This window comes from Octodon degus, unplaced genomic scaffold (assembly GCF_000260255.1).
Source record: "Octodon degus isolate 3935 unplaced genomic scaffold, OctDeg1.0 scaffold00018, whole genome shotgun sequence".
Classification (NCBI taxonomy): domain Eukaryota; kingdom Metazoa; phylum Chordata; class Mammalia; order Rodentia; family Octodontidae; genus Octodon; species Octodon degus.
This window is the reverse complement of record NW_004524594.1, coordinates 19,942,599-19,963,190: the sequence shown is the minus strand read 5'-3', so window position 1 is coordinate 19,963,190 and position 20,592 is coordinate 19,942,599. Positions and strand designations below refer to the sequence as shown.

The 20,592-nt window shown below is 44.1% G+C and overlaps 1 protein-coding gene across 1 annotated transcript in view; it reads right to left on the bottom strand.

The window, feature by feature from the left end:
* The window catches only part of Tesmin (testis expressed metallothionein like protein), a 41,451-nt gene that overhangs the window by 17,146 nt on the left and 3,713 nt on the right, over positions 1 to 20,592 (bottom strand). The window contains exons 3-5 of the mRNA XM_004627332.2: positions 17,399 to 17,519; positions 15,997 to 16,073; positions 12,033 to 12,127 (exon numbers count right to left, since the gene is read on the bottom strand). Coding sequence (XP_004627389.1) covers positions 12,033 to 12,127; positions 15,997 to 16,073; positions 17,399 to 17,519 — 293 coding nt within the window. The remainder of the gene's footprint in view (positions 1 to 12,032; positions 12,128 to 15,996; positions 16,074 to 17,398; positions 17,520 to 20,592) is intronic.

Here is a 20,592-nt window from a genome sequence, read left to right as displayed (position 1 = left end):
GAGCTATTTCTTTTCTTTTCTTTCTTCCTTATTTTTTTTTGCAATACTGGGGATTGAACTCAGGACCTTGAGCTTGCCAGGCAAGCGCTTATTCTACTGAGCTATCTCCCTGGCCCTCAGGAGCTATTTCTATTCCTCATTCCTTTTTCCCCCAATAAATTTTACTACTCTTTAAAAAAAAAAGAAGAAGAAGAAATATAAAACTTAAAGAAGACAATAGCTAGTGGGGGCTGGGGAGATGGCTCAGTAAATTAAGTACTTCCCTGACAAGTGCAAGAACCTAAGTTCAGATGTCCATCCCTTTCTCTCCCCCAACCCCAAGAGGCACTGGGCCCTGAAAGTTTCATAGGAAAAGTTTTTGTTTTGTTTGTTTGGTTTTGAGGTAACAGAGACTGGACTCAGAGACTTCATTCTTCCTCAGTTGTTTTTCATTTATTATTTTGAGGACGGGTCTGGCCAAACTGCTAAGTTGCCTGGGCTGAGGGTCCAACTTGTAATTTTCCTGCTTCAGCCTCCCAGAGCACTGGGATTATGAGTGTATACCACTATACCCAGCTCATAAGCAAGTCTTACCGAACTTTTGACAAACAAACCCTTTCTTAAACTATTTCAGGAACTAGAGGGAAAAAAAGAGAAGTTGATGAGGATGAGGAGGCCTATCAGGGAATACAACATCAATGAAATAAACATAAAGACAATATAAGAAAGGAAAATTACATGTCTCTCTTATGAATCAAGATGTAAAAATCCTCAAGAACAAAATATCAGCATGACAAGATCGAATTAGTTCAATCCCTTGCATACAAGCGTAGATTATCTTTGGGAGTTCATAGTATTAGATAAGATTAAAAAGTCAAAACAGGGGCTGGGGAGATGGCTCAGTGGAATAAGCGCTTCCCTGGCAAGCGCAAGGGCCTGAGTTCAATCCCCGGTTCTGCCAAAACAAAACAAAACAAAAAAAAAAAAAAAAAAAAAAAAAACAACCAGTCTGTTCATTTCAATAATGAATTTAAAAAGCATTTGATAAAATTCATTTTTCTTTATGATTATAACATAATACCAATAGCATATTCCTTACGAAAATAAGACTAGAAGGAAAAAAATATCCTTAACCTGGGGAGGGTAGGTGGCAGAGAAGCTGGTGGTTCCTGCAATATCTACTTTCCTCTTAGTCTACACTGACCACAGTATCAGTTGAGTATATGGTTGGCCTAACTCACGCTTAGTTGTCCCCACTTCTTACATTTGACCTGACCACAAGACCAGGCTCAGGACAATGGGTGTGAATGAAAGTGATTGTGGTAACTTCTGCCTATGCCTTGAGAAAGAGAGTGTGCTTCACCTTTTTTTCTCTTCCCCAGCTGCTGCAATGTGAACGCGGGAGCGGTAGCCCTGACAGCCTTCTCAGGTCACATAAACCTACTGAGGATGTCATAGTGACAAAGCAGTCTGAGACATTCATACTAACTAGCTGCTGTATTAGTCCTGAAATGATTTTAGTTCAAAGTCATTGTTGCATTTTCTGAGTATATATGCTCCCTAATACAAATAATCTCTCAACCGCCTACAACATATCTTTTTTAGGGAAGGGTCAGGAGTTACAGGAGGATTTCTATTACAACCAGGAGTGAGCCATCAATGGCAATCCCAGTACATTAGCCTCATCACTGTGATGTGATGGACGGCCTCCCAATATAAGGCAAAGAAAAAGCATGAAAGATGGAAAATTTCATCATTGTCCTTATCTGCAGATGCAGTCATTATTTAAATACAGTGGTGAGGAAAACCCACAGACGAATCACAACAATTACCAAGTGGGACCCATACGTGGGACGGGAACCAGGCCCACACGTACAGCCAGTGTGATGCTGACAAGGGTTATACAGCAGATCAACCAGGACTACAGTCAGAGTTTACAATCAATGGTACATGACAATGAATTGCCCATATGGAAAAAAAATTGAATCCTTACCTAACACCATTCAGAAATAGACAAACAACTGCAGGTACACATTAAGGCTCGATGGCCAAAGCAAACTTGAAAGACCTTTAGAATGAGATAAGACCACATTCCTTGAACAAAACACAGAAAGAACAATAAAGGCAAATTTTCATTTGGACTGCATTAAAATTAAAAACTCCTGAAGCCTTGTGTCTTAAGTGCTTCACTAGACAGACTTTGTGCTCGACACTGGAGATACAGCAATAAGCGAGTCACGCTTCTCCTCTTGATGAGACTTACAGTCTTGCACAGGTGCCTAGTTTCAGGTTTAAAGTTTTAGCTGGATAGACCTGAGTCTCTTAGCACATTTCCATTCCTTTCTTACCACTGATGTAGATTTCTCTTCCTAAGTGGTACTGTTCCTTCTGCTCAAAGCCTGTTCTAATCAGTGTGGTAACAGCGACAGCGGTGTCATCAAGAAGAGGCACCCATCTTCTTTAGTCTTGGGCTTTCCCATGTGGCAGAGCCAGGACAGATTGGGGTTCCATGTCTTCATTTGTCTGCGGGTTGACGAATGCATGGACGTGGTGTTTCAGAACGGCTGTCTGCTACATTCTCAGCACCACGTAATCTAGGTATTTTTGTACAAAATGTTTGCATTGCCCCCCTTCATCCGTCTATCCTGACTGTTGCCCAGGAAACCACATCTAGAGCCATTATTTGAGGTTTAGTGGCTCCACTTTGGGCTGTGAAGCACCGCATGAGCACTGTTCCATTACAGCTGATGTCCTTGAGGTCCAGGATGTTTGTTCCAGCGCTGGCGGCACTGCAACACCTTTTGAGTAACTGTGCCCTGTTGCTTGTCAAGAGGTAACAACACAGTTCAAGGAAATGCTGGTGATTCTTGTGGCAAGTTCATCTCCACAGGTATATCATATCCTGGAAATTGAATGTCTTGATGGTTGAAAAGACACATGGTGACATTTATTCTAAACTCATTGACCATCCTGCCAAATTATCTCCTATAAAACACTGGATTAAATGTTACAAACATTTTAGATGCATATTTGAGCTGATAAAAAATTAAGGAAAAAATTTAATTTGTATTTTAAACTAAGGCAATCTCTCAGATGACAAAAACAAACAAAAAACCAAAGCAAAAATCAAGAGGAAAGCTAAAGCTGAAGCCTGTGCCCACTTTAGGTGTCTGCTCCTCTAAACAACTGCCGGCTTGTTTTTAACTACTTGGAGGAAAGAAGGTGCAGGCAACTATAACAAAGTCAAATGCATGTAAGGAATTTATAACTCACTCTAAGTGCTTTATAGTATATGTATTATTCCAAATCCTGGGGCACACTCAAGGTGGGGCGTCAGCTCCAAGATCTAGACACACAGAAAGAAGAGCAGAGGGGCTTCACACAGGGCAAGAGTGACCTCAAAAAAAAAATGCCTTGCATACAAAGGCTGGAAAATGTGTCTGCAAGCATTGAGTGGGCGCTAATAGTAGTTTAAGACCTGAATTCATACGGTGCTGGCAAAGAGCGAAACAATAGCAAAAACTTTTAAACTGTCTAAATTGGAAGTGCCACCAAATTTCAAGAAGAATCAAGCACAGACTTTCTTCAAAGGTATGCATCCACACATCAAGTTGCGAAGAATTCCCACATGGAAAGTCCTAGTTATCATAATTCATGATTTTATTTATTTATTTATTTATTTATTTATTTTGGTGGAACCGGGGATCAAACTCAGGCCCTTGCACTTGCCAGGGGAGCGCTTATTCCACTGAGCCATCTCCCCGGCCCCCATAATTTACAATTTTAAAAGTCCCAAAAAACACACAAGGTAATATGCCACAATGAGTGAAAATTCAAGAGAAGAAACAAACAGCAGAATCAGATCAGTAGGGACTTAAAAAATTAACATTGACAGCTATAAAATATAAATTTTTACACATTTTAAAATATACAAGAAGAAACTAAGTATGAGTAAGCAACAGAAACTGTAAAAAAGATCATCCAGTCTTGTCCTACTATTCCACAGAATGTGGTGGCAATAATTATTTGGTTAACCAGAGACAAGATGTCATGTGAAGAAGCACTATTGGAAATCGCCCAATTGCTGAAATCTTTGCATTAAGAAAAATGCAGACCATCTAATGGTTCCTAACTAGTCCCGTCTGACAGCACAGAAAAATGGAATAGCAATGCAGAAGGCTTAAAAAATGAATTTGGATCTGTTTGTAGTTAACATATGAAAGGACTAATCAAATTGTCCTGAAAAAAATATATATCTATAAAGCACCTGCCTGGCAAGCATAAGGTCCCAAGTTCTATGCCCGGTACCACAAAAAAAAAAAAAAAAAAATCAATCAATCAATCAATCAATCTGCACTACAGAACCAATTTATGCTTTCAGAGTGCTCAGGAAGGGAGAGACCTCTCTCCAGCCAGTGGAAAGAGCTCCTTTATATCCTGTGAAATTTTTATTCAGATACTTAGAATTGATCATTTGCATTGCTGCCTACCTAAAAAAAAAAAAAACAAAACAAAAAAACACAACTTCTATTATAAAAATGGGATTTACAATTAATGTTTTAATAAGGTACTTATGAAGCAAACCAGGCCTCAATTACAGTCTATACCTTATGTCGGGCTTCATGAATATTTGACTCACCCAGACCCCAAACCCAGCCAGTGGCTGAGCAGCTCCTGTTCCTGTCCACCAAAATCTACCACCCTGCATGTTCTGTCCACCTGAGACAGGGCCACCTTGTTGTCCCTCTTCACCGCAGCTACACCTTTAATTTCCTGATCACTGGTGCATTGGTGTTTCCAACGTGCAGAGAGACACATGCCTTACATTTACAGACTAAACCAGGAACAGTGCAAACATTTGCAGTCAACCCTAGATTTCTGTATTACTTGTAAAAATCCAATTTGTTTTGCAGGTTTGTTTTGTGAACTAAGTTTCAGACTTCTAGGTTTTACCCATGTGGGCCCCACATCTTTGTCCCTTCAGTGGGGCTCTCAGCAACTTCAGCAGGAGCTCTGCAATGGAAAGTCATGTGGAGACCAAGGTTAGGGTTGCCAGACACAGGAAATGGGACATGCTCTCCCCTTCCCATCTGGAACTAAGGCTAAGCAGTATACATGCCAGGAAGAAGCAGCCCATAGCAAGAGCTGAGGGTAGGGAAGGTGACATGAGTGACAGATTCTCAGTCTGGCAGGGTGGACGGGATGGCAAAGTCCAGTGCTACTAAACATAGTCATTAAAGCCACCTCGGTGGTAGCTACATTATTTATTTCCAACCCAACCAACAGCCCTATCACTCTTGCACTGACCTTCATGGGAGTTATACCCTGGTGGGCAGAATTTTTATAAGAGAATTTCAATACTGGTGTGGTAGTGAAGGTGAAATATCACACTTGATTGGCTTTGAAATCTGACTAGGGGGTTAGTGGAGCATACCCTTGGGTGTGTCTAGATGGGTCATAGAGGTATTGCCTTGGGTGCCATGGATGGTCTCTTTTCTGATCTTTGCTGGCATTGTTCCCCTACTCTACTTCCTGGCCACCATGAACTAAACAGCTTTGTAACATCACATCTTTCCTCCACGATATTTTACCTGGAGTCAGCCACAGGCAGAATCTTCTAAAACATGAGCCAAATTACAATTCTCCACCTAAAGTTATGGGTTTTGGGTATTGTGTCCACAACAATACAGCTAATACAGAAAATGTGCAACAAAAATGTGATTATTATTGTAACAGTAGCTGGCTTTGTAGTTTAGAAGCCTTTGGAATTGGTCTGGAAGAGTTTGGAAATGTTTGGAGATGCGGGACAGAGAAGCCCTGGAATACTAAAAACAGAGCCTGATAGGTGATTTTGGTCACAGTTCAGAAGACCACCGTGCTGCTAGGTATGTGGACAGTAAAAGGTCAGACTATGGAGACTTCACTTGGGAACAAACACTTTATTGGAAAATGGATTGGAAGCCATCTGTGTTATATACTGACAAAAAGATTTGACTGTACCTTGCCCATGTTCTCTAAACACTGCATGAGACTGATATTAATGGCAGTGAGTTAAGTAATCTGGTGAAGGAAATTCAAAGGCAACCTAAAATTCAGGCTATAGCATCGGTATTCCTGGTAGCTTTTAGCAAGGTTTATAGGATGACTTGGAGGTAAAAGGCAGAGCAGAAAAATTTGTAAAAAACAGTTTTCTCCCAGGTAGAACAATGTATAAAGTTGGGGTCAAAAGAAGTGTGGTTGCTGAAAAGATTAGTGCCATTAAAAAGAAATCAAGTAAATTGTACAGGGATAAGAAAGATACATTGAGGGCAACATAGTAATCAGCAAGATTTTATTCATTGCATCCTCTTGGGTGTAAAACTATAAATCTTTTAAGAAGAGTTCTTGGGACCCTGTATTCAAGAAGGGATTTGGTTTCCCAGAATTCATTTCACTGTGCTTCAGGCTCTCAGTGACCACCGCAGCCATAGTCCAAGGAGCCTGACTACTGCTCCTGATGACTCAGACCTTAATGTCATCCATATGCTACTAGTTTTACTGGTATGCGTAATGGAAGGTGAGAAAGGTTTCTACCTCAGTGTTAAAGGAAGGCCTGGAAGGTAAGGCAAGGAGTCCCTGAAAAGGCAGTACATGAAGCTATGGGATGAACTCAAGCTGCAAGTAGAGATCTCAGGAATCTGGAGATACCAGAAACATGGAATACCTGCAGAAAAATGTTCCAGAGCCATGAGTGAAGCCAACTCAAGAGAGTGGGCTACAATGGCCAAAGTCACAGGGATGGGCCTGCTCAAGCCGTGTGCCCCGGATGTCAGATATAGAGCCACAGGACATAACATCTGCTCTGATGGGTTTCTGTCTTGCTTTCTATGTCCTCAGCCCTCCCTTTTGTAATGGGAATGTTTACCCTATGCCACTGTATCATCGGATTACATAATGAGCTTTAAAATTTTTTACAGAGGTTCACAGCTATGAGTTCAGAAGAGACTTGGCTAGGACTTTTGAAAAATGCTGGACTGTTAAAGACTTAGGAGGAAGAACTGTTGCCTTTCTGCTTCTGTATAGGATAGCTGAATTATGGTAAGTAGAATTATGTGCCTGCTGTTGTCTTTATTTAGAGATTAAGAGTTTAAGAAAACATGTTTGGATTTGAAATTGACCAGGGATGGGTTGAGGTAGTTAGGGTGGAGTGTCAACTTGATTGGGTTTTGTTGGTGGAACATTTCTGGGTATGTTAAGGTCAGTCAGAGGCATGATTTGGGGTTCTCTGTTCAGTCCCTTGTCCCTTCCTTCTCCTCTGGCACTGTTTCCCTGGCCTACTTTCTAGCTACCATGAACCCAGTGTTGCTTCACCACATGCTTCTGCCACGAGGCTTCTGCTTCGGAGCCAGCCAACCGCGCCCTGAATCCCCTCCTCCTCCTCTAAGCTGTGGGTGTCAGGTACTGCGTCCCAGCAATGGGAAAGCTGACTGTAAACCAATTCATCAGACTTCAGAAAACAGGGTGGAAATGTTACAGTTAATCCTCAACAGTGATGACACATTCAGCACTGCCAGAGGGACTGGATTTAGAGAACGTAAACCAACATCAAAAAAATTGCACCCCTTGATGTGTGAGAAGGGCCTTTTAAAAAGTTAATAGGCCAAGATAATGCACGAGCTAAGCCAGGTTCATGCCAAAAGCGTGGCTCTTGCTCGCTCTGGTTCACAGTGAGTGTCAAGATGCGGCCATTGAGAACTAACTGCAGCATGCACACCACCAAGCTGGTCTGCTTTGTCTACACTGTGCTCCTCTTACTGACTTCTAAGAAACCTTATTTCATATTTAATAATGAAGGATTTGTGGTTACTTACAATTTCAGACACTGGGATTTGGTACAGTTACATGGCTTTTTAGACTTTGGGTCCCATGAACTAAGAGTTACTCTATAAAGATTAAAAAAGAAAATGTATTCAGATGGTTACTCTGGAAAAAGAAAATTAGCTAAGCAGCTGGTGTCTTGAACAAACATTGAAAATCCAACACCAGACATTGACAGGTATTATTTCTAGGTGCCTAGGCATGTACTGGGGGTGGCAGCACAGTTCATACATGTTGTGACTGGCCTTGCCCGACCCACCAATGCATAGCTGGCGATCCACAGGGCAGGCAAGGGGAGCCTTTCTTTCTGGAAGCTCTATACACTTCCAGAAAGTTTCTTGGGGTTTTTCTCTACCCTGTTTAAATGTCTGCTCTCTTTCTACTCTCTGTGCTCTTCCCCACCAAATGCCCCATCTGAATGCTAATGGGACATACGTATGAAGGATAAATCATTGTCTATACAGTATGCCACTGGTAAAGCAGCCCAACTGTAATGTTACCAACAATATTGAAGTATGTTTCAGGTGGCTCATGTGGTCTTCGGGGATCTCCTTCACTTTGGGAAGGGATTATTACAACTGCCTCCCAATTGTCTGTGTGATTTGCCTCGCAGCTATCTTGAGAGTAAAAGGAAAGACTCCTCAGGTGATTCAGGTGTTGAATGTGGGCCCTGTGGCACTCACAACAAATCAGTGATGCCAGAAGTGGGACTAGTAACAGTGAAAGGAGGGACATGGGGACAACTATAGTACGAGGAGGGCCTGACAGATGAGCACCTACTACATTAGGCAATGAACTCCTGGAGATTAGGCATGCAGCTTTTGTCTCTGTGTGCCCTGGCCAAGGGCACACTGATTCCTAAATTCCATTCTATTCCTCTCTCTCTCTTTTCTTTTCTTCTTTTCTCTCTCCTTCCTTTCCTTCCTTCCTACCTTGGCGGTAGGGTCTCACTATGTAGTTCAGGCTGACCTTGGACATATTACGTGGCCCAGGCTGGCCTTGAACTCATCTTAACCTCTTGCCTCAGCCTCTGTAGTGCTGGATTTACAGGTATGCACCACCAGGTCCAGCCTAAATTTCTTAAGCATCTAGAATAGCACATAACCAGGATGAAAGCTGTGCTGTTTGCTATGCAGTTATAATTCAAGCTTGTATTCCCACAGGGAGCCAATCCTTTTGTTCCATCCCCCATGTCTGAGCCCCACATTCTCAAAGTTTCCTGGTTAGTTGTCTTTTGGCTAAAGTCCTAAAATATTGAGACAGTAAGAGTTCAATGAGTATTTGCAGTGGCAAGACCAGCCAGCATGCTTGGACTAAGAGCCTATCACACGGTCAAGATGAGGCGAATGCTTCAAAAGATGTCAGAAATAAGTATCTTTTAAATTTACAGTGTCTACCATGGAAGAATCCACGAAATAGCTGGAGACATGAGACGGACAACTGAAAATTTAGAGAGCATAACATAGTATGATGGGAAATTGTTTTATACTAATTATAAATGCTACAAATATTCAGGCCCAAGATAATTTAATATAGATGGAAAAAATTAAACTACTACTGAAGAAAATAGAACCAATTATGTTTTAGGTTGCAAAGTTTCTTTATTATAGGTTGAAAGATGCTTCATGTGAAAGAGCAGCACGAGCAGATGCCGTGTTAGCCATGAGCATGTGGTACACAGGGCACAGGAAGGCACTTGCCCACTGTGATGGCCGCGACAGGAGAAAGACCTCCACTTGACCATCTCAGGGGCCAACCTAAAAGTTAGGAGGTTATAAAGATCTAGGTAGCACTGCCTCAGAAAAGCGTTATGATGACCTCCCGCACAGAGATGGCGCCTCACCTTTAAGAAAAATTTCAGAGATGTACGCTCTGGAAATTCTTAATGGTGAAATTCAGTATTTACCAAAAATGAAAGTATCAATCATGTGTTGGGATTCACATTTATGAGCTGAATGAGGATCAGATTATTAAAATTATATAGTAATTAATAGTAGGCTATTTTTGCCAGCTTTTTTTTTTTTGGTAGAACCGGGGATTGAACTCAGACCCTTGTGCTTGCCAGGGAAGCGCTTATTCCACTGAGCCATCTCCCTGGCCCCATTGCCAGCTTTTTATACTGGCCAAATTAGTAGAAAAATTATCTTTGTCATTGCTATCAGAATAAAAAGGGCCAATATACAGAAGCAGAAAATTCTCCTGCACAAGAACTGCAGAACATTGTGGAAGCCAATCTAGGACAGGACTTTTTCTTAGAGTTTTTAGTATTATGCTAACTTAAGATTAGTAAGTTAGCCAGTTCAGTATGCAGCTCTAAGAATGATGGCTGGGTAACTCATGCATTTGACCTCAAGACTTCTATATCTCTTGCTGGGTGAAGCAGGTTGGAGCCATGTTGGGTGACAGTTTCTTTTCTGACCCCTTTGGACCTTGCTGACCTCATCATCTTGTGGAATCACAGGAAGGCTAACAAGACGTAAACAGGGTGACAAATGTAGTAAATTGGTGGTTGGGAGCATACAGAAAAACCCCACCAGCCGACAGTTCTCTCAGTGCTCCCTTACTGTCAGTGGTAAACTGGCTGAGTCCAGAACAGCGTCAGCGCTGTGGGTGTTCAGAGAAAAATCATCAGGGCTGATTCAGGACAGTGATGGTGAATCAAGTAATTATTTGCCGCAAATACAAACCAAGCTCACGGTGCTCCTGACACGTCACTTATAATGAGAAAAGCTTTTATATCTTGCATAATTACTTCAAAATAAAGAAAAATTTGTGATTGGAAAAATCTAATACAGACTGAAGAGGAGGAAGAGGAGAAGTGGGAGGGGGAAAGAAAGGAAGGGGAAAGAAAATGGAGGACAAGAGGAGGGCGAAAAGGAAAATGTGCCGGAGAGAAAGCTGTTCCTGCAAAAATGCACACTTGCCGCACCACAGTGAGGCCTCAGATGGCTGTGCACTGAGCGAGCCCACCCTGTTCTAGGCATGGCAGAGCACAGAGCAGCACAGTATCCTTGGCCAGATGCACCCAGAGCACAGCAGAGTCACTGGGCACATCTCGAGGTTCATGGAATCTCACATCACGCTACGCAACTGAAGATGCAAAGCTATCAGCAGAATCTAGAAGGTTAAGATGTTTTGGTTTCATCCAAAAATGTTAATGACGAGATGACCAATGACAATACTGATCATGTGTCCTCATGATCAATCATACCAGAGAGTGAGGCAAGGACGTGGCTTCCTGGCCACTGACATAGTTCCTGGCCATCACAATCACTGGAGGCCATCAGCTGAAGTCAGCGGGCCCTGAGCACAGTCACCTCCTGGTGCCAAGGGAGAGCCCTAAGGGTGGGCTGGACGTGTCTGTCTTCAGGGCCCATCTAGGGCTTCACTCAATAGCCTTTCATTCTTAGCCTCAGACAGCTCTCTTAAAGCTTACCAAGGTCATGTGTTCATGAGCAGAGCTGGCCAGCATCAGAGCAGCCAGTTTGCCTTTCACAAGGGGTTGGTGTCCTCCAGGCCTCAGATTCATGACTACATAGACTCAGCCATGACACCCTTAGAGACAGGAACAGACTGATCTCACTGATTCAGTTCAGGACTCAGGAAAAACAATGGCCCAGACCACAGTCAGCACATGCATGTGAACTTGACAAAGCTTTTCAACCAGCCTTGTTAGTTGAATTAGTTACAATCATCATCACCACTTTAAAACAGCAAGACAAGGTCCCGGCTCAGAGCAGCCTGCATCCATCAGAGACATGAATAGAGACTCACCGGGACCCTGCATGCAGCTGGTGCTGGCTTAGCATGGAAGGCAGTGGGCAGAGGCAGCTCTGCAGTCACCACTTGTGGTAAGTGGCTGCCACTGGGTTACTTGCAATGATTGCAACAAAAAAGAAATCGACCAGCACATGTTGAAACTATGAGAGACTGAGACCAAGCTAGTAGTGGCAACAAGCCTGAGGCCTGGGCACAGAACAGTGGACAGTGGAGTGGAAACCAGGGGCTGCTCAAGACAAGCCTTTACAGCAACACCAACCACACATGCACAGCCATGCTGCCCGCGGCTCTGGTGAGGTCAGAACTAAGCTTTCCGAAGTCCATTCTGCTGCGCAAAAGGAAATCCCAAAGGTACGCAGAAGCCCCTATAACTCCGACACTAGGAGAAGTGATAATGTATTGCTTCGGATGCTTACCCAGCCAAAGTTAGTTTCGGTGGTCCTGGAAGAGTTGGTTCCAAAGGGAAAGCAGGCCCGTTGCTGGCTGCTGAGGGGAGGGCACCACTGTCAGGCTGTACGAAGTCAAAGGAAAAATGATTTGCATGAGTACAAGCTCCAGCCAGCTGGCCTCTATGTACTGATAAATATTATTTTTCCTTGAGGTCAGTGGTGGTAAAGGTAGGATATGGGTGCCGCTGTGGACTGTTGGGGTCACTGAACCCTCCAAAAGGTTTGCCATCACTGTTCTAGGTTCATACCACTATCTCTTTTAGTCATGTCCAGGCCTTATTACTATGAAGAATCCATCACCACCTGAGCACACTAGGTCAAGGCTGTCTTGAGGAAAGGTTTGTCCGGACCAACCCTTAATTTCTACCCTACTGTCCCCATGCTGTGTCCAGGCCTCAGAGCTTGTTGCTATTTCTAGCTTAGTCTCAGTTTCACATAATGTCAAGAAGTTCTGGTCTATTTCTTTTACATTGTTGTCAATGCAATTAATCCAGTGGCAACCACTTAACACAGCCACAGCACCCCAGGACACAGAGATAGAAGTGGGGTTGCAGGGCCACAGTGAGAAGCCAGCAAGCAGGGCACACAGTTGTCACCTGACTGGGGAGAGATACTGTAATGGAACTATTTCCTTTTAATGAATGACCAATTGTGAAATAAAAGCAATTACAATTAAACTAAAAGCATCTTATTATGTTCTTAGAGATTTTGGAGGTTGGCGAGTTAGCTCAGTTTTCTAAAGCGCCTGCTTGGGCAAAATCAGTCAGTGTCAAGAGATTGCGGTTCCATCCTCACAACATGCCACATGCCACAACAGACCTGCCCTTAAGGCAGCCTCAGCCAGCATCCACCCCTCCCCCGGAAAAAAAAAAAAATCCTGTTCTTAGAGATTTTGACATTTGATGTCTTGCAGTAGTAACAATTTTTCATTTATTCTTTTTTCTTCAGAACCGGGGATTGAATTCGGGCCCTTGTGCTTGCCAGGGAAGCACTTATTCTACTGAGCCATCTCCCCAGCCCCCACAATTTTTCATTTATTCAAAAATATACTACACATTCCAAAGCAGTGCCTCCAGGTCTGCACTGACCATGTCCTCTGCTTTCTCAGGCTGTTATTTTCCCTTCTATCACTCAGGTGCAGGAAAAGGAATGGGGAGCCCAACCTTCGCGAGTCTAACCTTCTGAGATTTGATTTGGAATGCTTTGTATAAATCACAGGTAAACATCCTAGCCTTGTCTGCCTTTCAAAACCGGAGATAAAAATTATTTGAGAGGTGTGGCCTCAGAAAACCTCCTGCTATCCGTCCTCTTCACTTCCTGTCTCCCAGGCTTTCTGCAGGGCACCTGTGAATGCTAGAAGGCCCTGGGAACCGCCCTGACCCACCTACCTTAGGTAGCCACCAGGATCATGAGGCCCACAGGGCTTCCCCCGGGTCCCGCACCTGTCCAGCTTGAGCCACGGGCACTCTTGCCACCTCCGGACAGTAGCCCGAGGGCTTGGCATCCCTTTGGGAGAGGGAATTTCACAGCTTTCAGGGCCAAGGCAATTCTTTGATAAACCAGGTAGTTACTTTCCCTCCCATTTTGCTTATTTAACCTCAGATAGGGGCTGGGGAGATAGCTCAGTAGAATAAGCACTTGCTTGGCAAGCGCAAGGGCCTAAGTTCAATTCCCAGTTCCACCAAAAAAACCAACTCAGAGTAAGGCAGGAATCAGAGATGCCTCTTATGTACCGCCTAGGTCATTAATGTGGAACAACTGTACGCCAGAAGCGATGAGTTCCTGCAGCAGTGTCCGATTCCCAGGAGTGAAGACTGAACTCTAAAGTGGTGCTTCTAGCCAATCCTGCGTGAGGAAACCACGGGGGCTGGGGCATGGGGGTAACAGGCAGGTTCTGACCCAGAATGTCTATAATCTGGATCGGGCCAGATCAGAGCTGGGTGTCAGGTGAGCCCTGAGATCCTAAAATTCTAGCAGACTCTGAGGAAAAGTGGTGCTTCCCATTGTGCACCATGCTTTCAATGGAGAGGCCCTAAAAATCAGACAGAACTTGGGGTCTGGCAGGGAAGCCAGGGATTGTTGGGATGTGGCAAATGCAGTGTTAATGCGTTGCTGACGTCACAGGGTAAGAAGTCAAGGAGCCAAGATGAACAATAACACGCACAGCCGAGGAGAGATGGGGAGGAGTAGGAGGAGGGGGAGGAGGAGGAGGAAGAGGCCATGCTTGCCAGGCGCTCTCGAGTTAGATCTTAGAGGTAGAAGAGCAAGCATGAGGGCACCTTCCTGGATGGCGGCTCCAACAGTGAAGGAAGGAAACTGGTGGTGTGGACAAAGCCAGCAGACGGAGGTGTCTAGCCAGTACCAGCAGACTCCCTTAGTGGCTGTGGCTGTCGCCAGTTGTGGCCTGGACCTGTTTGTCTCTTGCATTCCTTCATATGAGTTTTCCTCCTGGGTAACATCCAACTTGAGAAAAAAGTACGTTCAACAAGCATTTCACTCTGTTCACACTTGCTGCCTCCTGGACTCGTCTATTCACATAGCGTGTGAGTCCCACTTCATTCCCCCGCCCAGTCCTGCCTCTCTAGCCTCCTGCACACCTGTAGGGGTGCCTGAGATACCTCCCACTGATAGGTCAGGCAGAGCTAGAACTCCTTGAATCCCCTGAAACACTGGCACTCTGCCTCTCTGATGCAAACTCCACCTTTCATTCAGGCTGAAAATTTCCTGCAGGCCGGGGGCCAAGGTTTCATGGAGGTGGCAAGAAGCTGGGCCTCCAGCTTACGCCATCCTCAACTCCTCTCTTTATATTCCTCATCCGGTCCAATCATAACAAATCCTGTTGACTCAACCCACAAAGTCCTGAGAATCCACTCCTTGCCACTTCTGTTGCTGCTACTGGGTCTGAGCCACCACCAACCTACACGGAGGTTACAGCAGCAGCAGGGTCAGGGTAGAGGCAATGAACCTGCAGCCCCTTCCTAAGAAGAGCAGAAGCCACAGTCCTTCCTGGCCTTCCTTGCTACTCCTTCCCCTGGCTTGCTCCATCCCAGCCCCACTGGCCCCCTTATAAAGCATGAGCCTCCTTGAGGCCTGTGCCGTTCCCTCTCCCTGGAATGTTCTTCCTGTGGTACCCACATGCTCACTCATCTCTTCCAAGACTTCCCCAGCGGTCACCCTCTCCATGGAGCTGTGACTACCCTATTGAAACTTAAAAGCTACCTCTCCCTCTAAGCCCCTATTTTCCTCATCCTCCTCTGCTCTCCTGACACACTCAATCATTTACTTACTAGGCTTGTTTGTCACCTGTCTCCTGGACTAAAATGTAAGCTGCAGGAGAGCAGTTAGGTACCTGTTTTGTTTTGTTTGTGAGCTCGCTGATGTCTCAGGCCAGCCCCCCTCCTGGTGCAAGTGAGTCAGGTTCCCACAGTGCCAGGCCCTTTGCCAGGCCTCAGTTTACAGAGATAAAGGACGCATATAGGCTCCTTTGGAGCTGCATTCTTGTGTTTGGATGCAGACAGACAGGCAAATCGAACAACAGAGGACAGTGGCAGTGCTGTGACTGTGCTGGGGAATTAGAAAAGGTTCTTGTGGGGAGGAACACTGGATGGCAGGACTTGGGGCAAGCGCATGTTGCTGTCATCATAAAAACAGCTTATAAAAAGCAAGTCCACAGCCCTTAGGCTTGGTGGGATTGCAAAACACAAAGTTTGCACAGGTGAGGGTCAGGAGGCTGCAGAAAAGGGCAACGTGGGTTCCTGCACTGGCAAGGAGTCGCATCCTCTGCTTCACCCTGCCCATGCCTGCCATGGGGTGAAGGGATCCAACACTTGGTAAATGTTTGACTGGAAGATAAATTCTATTTCTGAGTTCAACTGAAATTTCAAGAGACAATAATGCCTAGTTGTATTTTTATATTAAAACAATGACTTACTTGTTGTGTAATGAGATTTAATTTTGCAGGAACTGGCAAAAATCTTCCTACTAAAGTAGCCAGTGGTTTGGGGACATCTGTAAGGAAGACAATTAAGATTAACCAATAGCATATATTGTTCTTCTTCCATTTGTATATGGAAGAAAGTACCGAAACATATTCTGGATTTATCACGTCCAGTTATTTAATTTGTGTTTTTATTCTATAAAACCTTTAAGTCAGGGTATTTAAAAAAAAAAAAAACTTATAGCCTTCTTTTTTTTTTTTGGTCATTAAGTTACTTGACCTCAGTCCCCAAGGGATAGCTAACTATAGTAAAAGAGCATTATTACTACCCAGGTTCCCCACCTGTGGCAAACATTATGGGTGCCACAGCAAATTCACCAGAGCATCACTGGCTAGGTTACAATTTCAATGAAAGACCAGTGACACCTGTTGGACACTGCATGAACTACGTGCCTTCTTCAAATGGTTAATAAGTTGTAGGATGTAAACGCTCACGAAACTATTTGGACCAAAGTGCTCATGCGGCACTGAAAGGCACTTCTTTGGCCTTAGGGCATGGTGAAGAACACCCTGAACACTGGTGACTGCAGACCTTGGTGCTCCGAATTCTAAGTGGAGAGACATTTCAGTACTCCTCTTCAGCCTGTGCTTGCCCTGCACACTGAACACACTTCCTTCTCCAAGCTTCTATCCAATGAGTGAGCAACAATCTTAGATCACAGGATATGCTATTTTATGGTGATGTTTAATGTGTATGGAACATATTTTATATATGCAAGGAGCCTAGGCAGGGGCCACGACCACATGTCAAGGAAGTTGAACTGGAAAATATTACATAAACCTTTTCTGTCGATACGAAGGTGTTAGGATTTTGCCATAGGAAAACCCATCTCCCTGCATGCAGACAGCATCATGGATGCAGCTGTGACCTACAGGGACCAGAGAACTGAGGCTTGAGATTCCTGTGTAGCCAGCTCTTCTACCACAAAATAAATGTCATGGAGACATTTCCCTGTCCCCAGAGAAGGAGGGAATATGGAAATAAGGAGTCATATTTTCTATTTTCACTCTAGACTTCACAGACCAACATAAACTACCCTGGGTTGACCCTGATATTAGATTGCAGGAAGGCCAAGAAGTCTGGTAATGAAACATACTAGTCAGCTCAATGTCTACAGTGGCCTGAGTGTGTGGGAACCACTACTTCTTAGAAGCAGTGGTGGACTTTGTTAGATACTGTGCTAAATGTGTGTCACTACAGTGGCCCAAGAGGTGCACCAAATCATCTACTTAATATTCTGTCTCTTTGACTTTCACCCTTTATATGAAGCCAAGCATATCCACTTACCAACTTACACAGGACATATCACATAACTTTCATTCATATACTTTGTACCTGACTGTAGACAATTATTTTGGTCTTGATACTGAGGAACCAAATGAAGTGCTTTTAGTTCTCCTGTGCCAGAATTGTCTATACACAGCACTTGTGTGCCCCCTTTCAACTGACATATCACCTAAAATGAAAAACAACAATCAGGTTTCATTACTCCAGTCATATGAACCTAAAAAACTTAAATCTGAGGAGAGAGCTTTAGTCCAGGATTTAAATTTTAGGGGAAGTTGGAAAACTAGAGATCTATTCTCTACAGCATAATCTGAAAAGAAAATCATTTTATAATGCAGTACTTAACTTGTTTTAAGCAATAAGTATCTTTAAAACATTCAATCTTTTATTTCAGAACTTTCCCATTCTTTTGTTTCAATGTTGTCAGCATACCATACACATTCAATATTTATAGTACTTACATACACTGAGTTCCTTTTTTAATTTTTATTTTTTAAAGAGAATACAAAATAGTACTAAAATAGGAAAATTACAAATGATACAGAATTTCACTAAACAAAGTAATATGAATTTCGGTTTTTACTGTTTTGCGTAGTGTTGTCTTCAAATTAGTTGTTCATATGACCAGATATATACATGCAAAATTGGAAGAAAAAAGAAATATGTAAGAAATTAAGAATTGAGGTAAAAGAATTGAAAATGGCACACAAAACAAATTAAGCACCAGCTCTTCCTTTTCATAGACCAGCAGAAATGCACAGTACAGTTGTCCAAACCACCATGCTTACATACATAGATATATCTTCCCCGCCCCTACTCCCTCTCCTGTCCTCCTCTACTCAGTAAGTCCTTCCTTTTGAATAGCTTCACTCCCTTTTCCCAACCTGAATTCTTAATTGCATGTGGCAGATTTCTTTCTCCACAATAACTGTTCCCTATACTTTCCCGAAACATTTCCTGCAGGGTGCTGTGTACCTTTATTCTTCTCCTGTCCTCCTCCTCAGGGGTCCTGCCACTGAGGTTGAATGTAAGGACCAGGTGAGCACACACAGAGCTCCCTGCACCTTGGGCTTTACTCTGCAGCCTGTGCTAACAGGAAGTGAGCTTCGTGCTGGGCCTGGCACATTTCAGACCTGGGTCTGTCCCCTGAGATCCTGTTTGTGCCTGGGCACATATGAAGACTAAAGTTTAGTTTTACTAGGATTGCTCTTTCCTGCCACATATGTTATTATTTAATACATTTTTATGTCTGTTTATTTTATTTCCTATAGGTGTAGTTTAGAAAAGTTAATCCAAGAACTAGATCATTTTAAGAATGACCAACCTTCCCGGCCCTGCAACCACCATCAGATCCCGTTTAGATTCTGATTACCAATAAATTCTCAGCAAAGCACTTAGGTCTGTCAGTTCCCCACATCATCCAAGCTAAAGCACTGATGAAGCTTGCTGTGCAACATATGGTACGGACACAGCAGCCAGATAAGCCACAATCTCAACCCCCACACAGCTCCCAATTCCAGTGACATCATTGGTGTTGGGTAGGAGAATTCAAATGAGCACAATGACCAATGTCATCAACATAATAGCCAGCCACCAGGGTAGGAAGGGCAGGACCCTGATGGACAACCCACGCGATGCAAGTGCTCATGTCCAGTGGGATTTTATTTGCATTTGAAGAAGACAGTTGTAGCTATATACACACGTGTGTGATAAACTAGGGAACAGCTGAGGGCAGGCCTTCCAGGTCTCCTCTGTGTTGTGCACTCCTGAGCAGACTCTCCAGAACCTCTGCCAACATCCACTTGCAGTCTAGGGGAATCAGAGGGTTCCCATTCCACAGGTCTCATTCTTTGGGTCCCAGAAAAACTCCACTGTCAGACCAGGAAACCTGAGTGAACTCACAGCCAGAGGTGGGTGCAAGTACTTGCCCCGGCTCAGCCAACTTCCTGGAGAAGGGCCAGGGCAATGGCTTAGCATAAGTGCCTGACTGGCAAGCGCAAGCTCTTGAGTTTTATTCCCAGTACAAACCACAAAGTAATGACAAATTTCATGGGAAATGGAGCTCATTTTCTAGTATTTCCTGGATACTGTCTGTGCCTGAGAACTGGGGTCTCATTCTAGAAAGAGATATCTACTGGAGGGATGACAATCACTGAGCACTTCACTAAAGGAGGACTCACGGAGACCCCGTAGGCACTCGCAGGCCTAGTCCTCACTGCCTGAGCTCAGCTCTAGGCACACCACCTACGACGATATTGAAAACTAACGCAGACAATGTAACTAGCATCTCTATTGTCCATGAAACCAGGATTACAAGTCGTGCCCATCTAGAGTTTTAGGATGAAATAAAATAGCACATGTGCAAAAATATTGCACAAACCCCAGGAATGACAGATTAGATTTCTAACCAAGTGGTGGTAGTTGTCATTAGAATTCTGAAAACAGGCTGGGTGTGATGGCGTATGCCTGTAACTCCAGCGCTTGGGAGGCTGAGGCAGGAGGACTGCCACAAGTTCAGAGCCATGCTGGGCTATATAGTGAGTTCAAGGTCAGCCTGAAATGTATACTATAGAGTGAGACTCTGTCTCAAAAAAAAAAAAAAAAAAAAAAGGAAGGAAAGAAGGAAAAAAGAAAGAAATCCAGAGGAAGGTGGGGAGAAAGTAAAAGATGAAAGAGAGGCCCCTGCCTTGAAGCCATAGTGCTGCAGTGCCATCTCTGCCAGCAGGCCAAAACACAGGGCTCAACTGCTGTTCCCGTCCCAGGGCCTGATGCCCAACTCTTCGTGAACTGAAATCACTTGGGGTTATTGTCCTCCAGGAACTCAGCAACAGCCCATCCTGGATGGGCCTGCTAAGATCAAGCACAAAGGGCTGACCAAATAGCTCAGCAGATTAAAGCACCCGCAAGCAAGCACAGGGGCCAGGGGTTCAATGCCTGGGCCTGCCGAGCCAGCCCCACCCCCGGGGCATGCTGAGATGGCAATGGAGACTAGGCATGGTAGCACGTGCCTGTAATCCCAGAACTTGGGAGGCTATAAACAGGAGAATCACTCTGAGTCTTAATCTAGTAGTGAGACCCTGAACACCCTGTAGACCCTTCCCTAAAATACAAAAAAATAAAATAAGATCAAGCACAAATGAGACTCTTTGGGGCTGGAGAGATGGCTCAGTGGTCTAAAGCACCTACTTAGAACAAGCTTAGCAAAAGCATCAGGGACCGCGGTTCAATCCCCCAGCACCACA